The following is a 7,516-nucleotide window of genomic DNA, read 5'->3' as shown; positions in this document are numbered from 1 at the left end:
GAGCTGACACCAGTGGCCTCAGAGCTCTCCCCACCCCCAGCATCACTCCTGTCCACCCAGTCCCCATTTTCATAGTTTTGGTAAACTGTGGGCACTGGACTGGGGGCTGGGAAAAGTGTTTTTGGTCCTGCTCCTGGTGCCGTGATGCTGGGCAAGTCACATGACCATCCCAGGCCTCATTGTCTTCAGCTGTAAAATGGGTATAAGCTGTCATCAGGACCTGGAAGATCTTCAGTGCCTCTCCTGTGGGCAAACTCTAGTTCCCCCTTTATACTCAAGCTGGACTATAATCTCTCACGGGGAGACTTCCACTCCCACCCGCAGAGGGGTTCCTGTGTCTGTTACAGCACTTCCGATGTGTCGTGACACTGACTCATCACCTACAGCACACCAGGCACTGTTCTAAGCTGTTCACAAGTATTAACTCATTTAAACCTCCTAACAGCAGGGACATTTGCTCTCATCCTCATCTCAGAGAGGAGGAAACTGAGACACAGGGAGGCTAATTAACTGGCTCAAAATTAAACAGTTGGAAGAATGGATAACCTGGGATCCAGGCCATCCAGAGGCTGCGTGCTTGAGAACCGCCCTCTTATCGTCACTGTGACCTCCTCTCCTAGAAGGCAGGCTGTGTATTTCTCCATCCTCAGCTTTTCACAGTTGGCAGCCACACGATCAACACTTGGTGAATGAAGAAATGAACGGGTTAATCCAACAGGTCCTCCGGAGACCTAGGAGAGGAGGGGCCATTTTTATCTCTATTTTGCAAGTAGGGGATTGTATTAGTTTGCTAGGGCTGCGAAATACCACAAACTGGGTGGCTTAAACAACAGAAATTTATCACAGTTCTGGAAGCTAGAAGTCCAAGATCAAGGTGTCAGCAGGGTTGCTTCCTTCTGATGGCTAAGAAGAGGACCTGTTTTATACCTCTCTCCTAGCTTCTGGGAGTTGGCAGGCACCCTGGCATTCCTTGGCTTGTAGACGCATCATCCCAATTTTACATTCATGTTGACGTGGCATTCTCCCTCTGTGCTTGTCTGTATCCGAGTCTCCCTTTTCCTTAAGGACATCAGTCTTATTGGATTAGGGGCCCACCCTGCTCCAGTATGACCTCATATTAACTGCTTACATCTGCAACAACCCTATTTCCAAATAAGGTCAAATTCTGGGGTAGTGGGGGTTATGTCTTCAACATATGAATGTGGGGGCAACACAATGTAGCCCATAACAGGAATTAACTCCTGAGGAGGCCCTGTCTGACACAGCCCCTGTCCCTGAATTGGGTCTCACCTCTACTTTCCTCCGTTTGCTCGCTGCGTTCCTCCTGCTGCAGGGCCTTAGCACATGCAGCTCCCTCTGCCTGGTGCACTTTGGCTCAAAATTCTGCTCTCGGTGCAGCCCCCACCGACCCCCAGCCCCCATTCAGCTCTCCCAGAGCACATCACAGGTCTCCCTCCCCACTGAGCACAAAGAATAGTGATACATTTACTTGCATGGCTGCTGGCAAGTGCTGAGAGCACAGGAACCATATCCATTTGCCTCCACTGTACCCCCAGCCCAATGTTAGGCCCTTCCTTGCCTGCTGTTGGTGCTCAGAAAAACCTTTGTTAACTTAATGAACTACATCCAGAGAGTTGAGATAAATGGGGCCACATGGTAGGTGTGTGGCAGTATGGGGCCGAGGGCCAGGCCTCCTGACTTTTAGGGGATTTCCTGCACAGCTTTCCAGCAGATTCTCTCTAGGGCTGCCAGTGATGGGGACCATGGCCTTGCACAATGCCAGGGGGTGCCCTCATGTTACAGCCTGGGGCTCTCACTGCCTTTAAAGTGTTTTCTTCTGTCCCTGGTGTTCTGCAGAGCTCAGGTGGTCACCACCCCATGAGACAGTGGCCTCCATCACCCCCACCTCTTCTAGATGAAGAGGATCCTGAAGACCCAGGGGCCTTGGCCTCCCCTGCCTCAGGCTCTGCAGACTCCCAGCTCCTCTCTTATAATGCGGATGCTGACGCACGAAGTCCTGGTCCAGAGCCTGGTGGCTATGGACTGTTGCCTGGCAACTGCCTCTGAGAGACAAGTTCAAGGTAAGGCCTTGGATCTGAGCAACTTCAGTGGCTGAAGAGGAGTCAGTCAAGGTTATCACCACCCCTTCCTCCCTGCTCAGGCTTGCAACCACAGAGCCTCCCCTCACCTTGTAGACCCTGAGGTTCCCCAACCCATAGATTCCAGCCCCAAACCCCAATACAAACTCCTTCAGTCCCCCGACCCTCCCCCACTCATTTATTCAGGGCCACCATGTTGCACAATTCCAAAGGAAGCTAGAGTCCCAGTGTGAACAGTGCCCCCTGGAGTTGTGAAATGCAGGGGCCCCATTCAATCATTTGTTTCAGATACACATAGGAAGGGCCCATGGCAATACTGCCAGGCCCTAGGGATACAGATGCCTCAGGCATAGTCCCTGCCCTGGGAGGGACAAGGCTATCAGACACATGAGTGTGAGAGACAAGGACACCCACACACACAAGTACACGTGAGCATGCACAGGAAGTGACAGCCAGTGTGGTGGAGCCAGAGGAGAGACCCTGGTCCAGGCGGCCACTCCCGCACAACACTGGTCCCAGAAGTCCCCCTGCCCCCACCCTATGCACACAACTGCCCCATGTAACACACCAATACATGTTCACTCATGGATGCAGCTGAGGTGTCCTCAGCACCTACTATGTGCCCTGCACTGGACTCACACAAACCTTCATACATACATGCACAATCACACCCAGCAAAGGCAACCACACACACAACCCTGCACACACCTGGACTGATACTGCTGCTGCCTGGACCTCCTCCCCTTGCCATTGGTAGGCTGTCCCTGTCTTACCTTCCACCCCATTGGCCAGGCCAGGCTGTCCATCACAGTGCAGTACATTCTCTGTAGCTAGAAGAGTAGGCACATGACCCACACCTGGCCAGTCACAGCATCCTATCCCGTGACCCACTTGAAGCCAATCAGCTCTCTTCCATGAGATCTGCTATTTAGATAATAGGGAGAAAAGATATCTACTGCTTTTGGATCGAGATCTGTAAGGATGTGGGCCCAAGCCTGTTAAGGGCATCTTTCTTGTCCCCTGTAGAACCTGGACTCTGGGAGGCCATACAAGAAAAAGCCGGCTGCACAAAGCCCATGTGTACCTACACATTCATACCATGTGGACACACAGCACACGTCAGAGGAACTGGCCCAGGCCAAGGCTGTTGTCATGTGTCACCATCTTTATTGACAAGATCTAGGGGCAGAAGCAGCAAAGGATTTCCTAAGTGGCCTCCTAACTACCCTGCAGGACATTGCTCTCTCCTGCCCCAGGAGTCAGGAAGGCAGAGCCGGCCAGGGAAGGCTGGAATGCCGCAGGGTCCCTTCTCCCTTGGACCCTCAGATTCTCCTCAGGGGAGCCCCAGACCAAGCCCCAGGGCTGGGCCTCCAGCCTCCCACCTCCACACAACATCTGGTTTTGTGAACTTTCTGCCCCTCTGAGGGGTCTCCACTCTCCCCAAGTCCTGCCTCCTGACCCTGGGCCTCTGACCCCCAGATGCCCATTTCTCATGGCCCGCAGTGTCCTCACCCCCAAGAGCTGGACACAGAGAGGCCACTTGATGAAGGAGAGGGCGTTGAAGCCAAGCCTGGGGATGGGAGGGCACCTCCACGTTACGCTCGGATACGTCCACTTTACCCAGCGTGCTCGTTTTCCTCCCCACGCCCAGGAGGCAGGCCAGCATAGCCACCTCCATCTTATCATGGGGAAACTGAGGCCCAAAGAGGTCAGGACTACCCAAGGTTCCTGAGGTGGGTGTAAGATTCAGGTCTCCAAACTTCTGGTTCCTGTGTTTTCCCTGAAGACGTCCTGCCCTCTGCAGGGTGGGGCTGGAGGGATTTAGCTGGAGATACCACCCTCCCAAGGGCTAGCCTCACCACGGCTCTAAGGGGTCACCTCTGGGTGGCAGTCTAGGTCCAGCCTTGGACAGTGGCCTCTCCCCATGGTCCCACTCCAGCCTCCTCTTGTCTTGTCTTCCCTGGGCTTCCCAGACCTGTATCCTCCAGGAATACAGAGGATGGGGAGGCCTGCTCCCCCTCCCACCAGGGGCTCACCACTACTCCCAATGTCTCCGGGAAGCCAGCTCCACCCCCAAGGTCTCTATCAAGGCTGAGCCCTTCTTACCAGCACTAACAGCCCCTCAAGGGGACTGGCCTATGCATTCGCTTTCCTACCCTGATCGCATCCTTTCCTCGAGATTGGTCAGGCCAGGCATCGGCAACTCCATTTCATAGATGCTGCAACTGAGCTCAGCCCAGAGGGGCCAAGGACAGCTCCAAGGTCATGAAACAGATCTGTCCTCTTCCCTCCTCCTCACATTGCTATTTAAGGCATTCTTTCCACGCCAGTCTGCACGGGTTGAGTCCTTGCTTCGGTCTTTGGGAGGAAAGGATGCAAGTGGCCAGGAGAGTAACAGGGCTGATACCTCCTATGAGGAGGCTCCTGGAGCCCTCAAAGACCTGGGGACTCCCCCCCACCATTCTAGTCACAGGACCAAAGTGAGCTAGGCTTTTGGGCCTGAGCTTATGCAATTTGGGGTCCCCCTCTAAGTAAAGAAATACAAAATTACAAGTACAAAATAAGACGCAGGGCCCCAAAAGGGCCCAAGCAGTAAAGGACCCTGAAGGTGGACTTAATTAGCTTCCTGGAAAATTCATCTGTTCTCATATCCAGGAGCACAGGAGTTCCCGTGCTGACCATCTGGGCCAAAAGGGTCTATAAGTTATTGGGTTGTCCTGTAGGTGAGGCCTGAGGAGCAGAGCTAGCTGAGGCCTCATAGCTGGCACAGGGAAAGCCAATGGGGGCCTCAGCAGCTGCACCCCCCTCCTCCCCACCAGGTTAGATTTTCTTCTCTTTGGAGCTCTAGTGTGGCTCCCAGCATCTCCCATGTCCCTAACTCTGAACCCAGGAAATCCAGGCGTTGGTTTATCCCTCTGAGGGCCAAGATTTAGGCTGATCCCCAGGACGCTCCATCTTTGAGGGGGAGGCTAGTCTGCACCTTTTCCCTTAACCTGGTGCCGCAGTGATGCGCTCCACACCTCTGCTCTGACAGAGCTCATCCAGGCTGATCACTCCCATCTCCGAGTCACAGAGGAGGAAAACAAGGCCCAGAGCATGGATGTGACCTACCCAATGTCGTACAGCAAGTCCTGGTAGCAAGGGGATCAGAGCCCAAGCCTGTTTACATCCCGTCATGGACCTCTGGCACCTCAGGCCATATACCACAGGCACACCCGTGGCCTCTGCTTTCCAGGCCAACTCTAGGCACAGCTCAGGCCCCTACAGAGAGCTGATGTGCAGCGTGCAGGACTTCTCCCCGGCCGAGGGCTCTTGGGGTAGAAACTTCTCTTCCTTGCCGGCTACTCCGCTGGGCGGCTGCTGCAGCCCACTGGTGCCAGGCTGTGTGATCTGGCTGACCCGGCCGTTCATCGCCTTCCCCTCCCCCTCCTCCCCCTGCTCCTCCCCATCCTCTTCCTCATCCTCTTCCTCGGTCTTTGGAGGCCCCGCAGCGGGCTCCTGGCTGCACACGCGGCGGGAAGGCCGCAGCAGGACCCTGCGGAAGCCCTGCTTGAAGCGGTAGGAGAGGAAGCCGTAGAGGATGGGGTTGGCACAGCTGTTGGCATAGGGCAGTGCCACCACCAGGAAGTAGAGGCCGAAGAAGGCGGGCTCCTCGGGCAGCGGGCACACCACGTTGATGATGTTGAGCACGTAGAATGGCATCCAGCAGAGGACGAAGAGCGCCACCACGGCCACCACCATGCGAGTGACCCTGCGCTCGGAGTGCCGCCGCCGCTGGCACGAGGGCGCCCACACGCGCCGCCCAGCCGAGCGCACCTTCACCACGATGAGCAGGTAGCAGAGGCAGATGACCAGCAGCGGCCCAAAGAAGCCCAGTGCAGCCGTGTAGATGATGAAGCCGGCTCGCCAGGCCGCCGCGGGCTCAGGCCACTGCATGTGGCAGGTGCTCATGCCACGGGGCACGCCCGAGAAGACCACCACAGGCAGCACCACCACGGCCGAGGCCACCCAGACGGCCGCACTGACCATGCGGGCCACGGGTGCCGTGCGCCAGCGGGCTGAGCGGGTGGGATGCACCACTGCCAGGTAGCGATCCACGCTCATGACGGTGAGGCAGAAGATGCTGGTGAACTGGTTGATGCCATCCACGGCCATGACCAGGCGGCACATGAGGGAGCCAAAGGGCCAGTAGGACAGAGCGTTCTGGGCAGCCAGGAAGGGAAGCCCCAGCATGAAGAGCTCATCGGCCAGGGCCAGGTTGAGGATGTAGATGTTGGTGACCGAGGGACTGGCCGTATGCCGCAGGACCACATAGATGACCAAGGAGTTGCCCAGCAGGCCCACCACGCACACCACCAGGTAGACCAGTGGGATGAGAATGCCGCTAACCACCAGCCCTGCCGGACTCTGTCCTGCCGACATATTTCCCAGGGTGGCATCGAGGGGCCAGGACAAGGAGGTGTTCCCAGGTTCTGAGGTTGTGGGCACCGATGGAGGATAGCCAGGGGTGTCCATGGCCGAGGGGAGGGTGGTCAGCAGTCAGCTCTTGGCCTGAAGGAGGGAGGACACAGCCCCGTCATGGCAGAGGATGGCTTTTTCTGTGCTGCTCCTCCCCCATCACACTGAACTTGAGACCTACCGTGCACCAGGTCAGAGCCTGACACACATCTCTCACTCACTCTGCACAGCCCAGCAAAGGAGGTGGTGTTATCCTCATTTCTCAGATAAGGAAACTGAGTCTCGGGGAGGTGAAGTGGCCACCCTCTATCACGTGGCTTGAGCGTGGCGTGGGATGGAAAGTCATATTGTTTCAGAAAACAATCCCTGCCCTTTCTCCGTAGGATGTCCTGGCTGGCAGAGCCCCGTGAAGGGGATTGCATTGCTTACCAACAGGTCTCAGCCCTCACTTTTGAAAAACACTGCTCCATATCACAAGTCCTTAACCTGGAACCTGCATCCCTAGATGAACTTCAGAGGATCCATGAGCCCCCGAAACTCTAGGCGAAAGTTAATGCATCCATGTCTTTTCTGGGCAGAGCCCAGAGCTTTCGTCAGATTCCTCAGATTCCAGATGGAGTTAAGAACCACAGGCTCAGGGTGTCCCCTCCCCTGGGTGTCAGAGCCCTTAGGAACTCCCTCATCCACACCCGTCCCACCTGCCCTCCCCAAAGGCCCTGCGCAGGATGGGTGTCTGTGAGCCGACTGCTGATGGAGAAATTGACAGTACCCATGACAGGCGCTATAGAAGGACAGCCACCTCCCCTGCTGCTGGGGCAGCCTGCCCAGGGAGGAGGACATGTCAGAGGGGTCCTGAAGCACATGCAAGAGCTCACGTGGCAGCAGTGGGACCCAGCATTCCCATGTACTTTGTTCACATCTTTCTTATCATATCTCCCATGTGCATAAGTAGCTAGGAC

At 56.0% G+C, this 7,516-nt stretch overlaps 1 protein-coding gene across 1 annotated transcript; it reads right to left on the bottom strand.

The window, feature by feature from the left end:
• Nucleotides 1-5,360: 5,360 nt before the first annotated feature.
• On the bottom strand, nt 5,361-6,614 carry SSTR3 (somatostatin receptor 3). Its single transcript, XM_063076359.1, has one exon. The coding sequence runs from the start codon at nt 6,612-6,614 to the stop codon at nt 5,361-5,363; it is 1,254 nt and encodes a 417-aa protein (XP_062932429.1).
• Nucleotides 6,615-7,516: the final 902 nt, after the last annotated feature.

Source organism: Cynocephalus volans, chromosome 12 (genome assembly GCF_027409185.1).
Source record: "Cynocephalus volans isolate mCynVol1 chromosome 12, mCynVol1.pri, whole genome shotgun sequence".
NCBI classification, from domain to species: domain Eukaryota; kingdom Metazoa; phylum Chordata; class Mammalia; order Dermoptera; family Cynocephalidae; genus Cynocephalus; species Cynocephalus volans.
Note: the sequence above shows the minus strand (reverse complement) of the source record. Positions and strands in the feature narration are given on the sequence as shown.

What these genes read in the sequence shown, in the direction of transcription:
- SSTR3 (XM_063076359.1), bottom strand. Translation starts at nt 6,614, where the DNA reads ATGGACACCCCTGGCTATCCTCCATCGGTGCCCACAACCTCAGAACCT.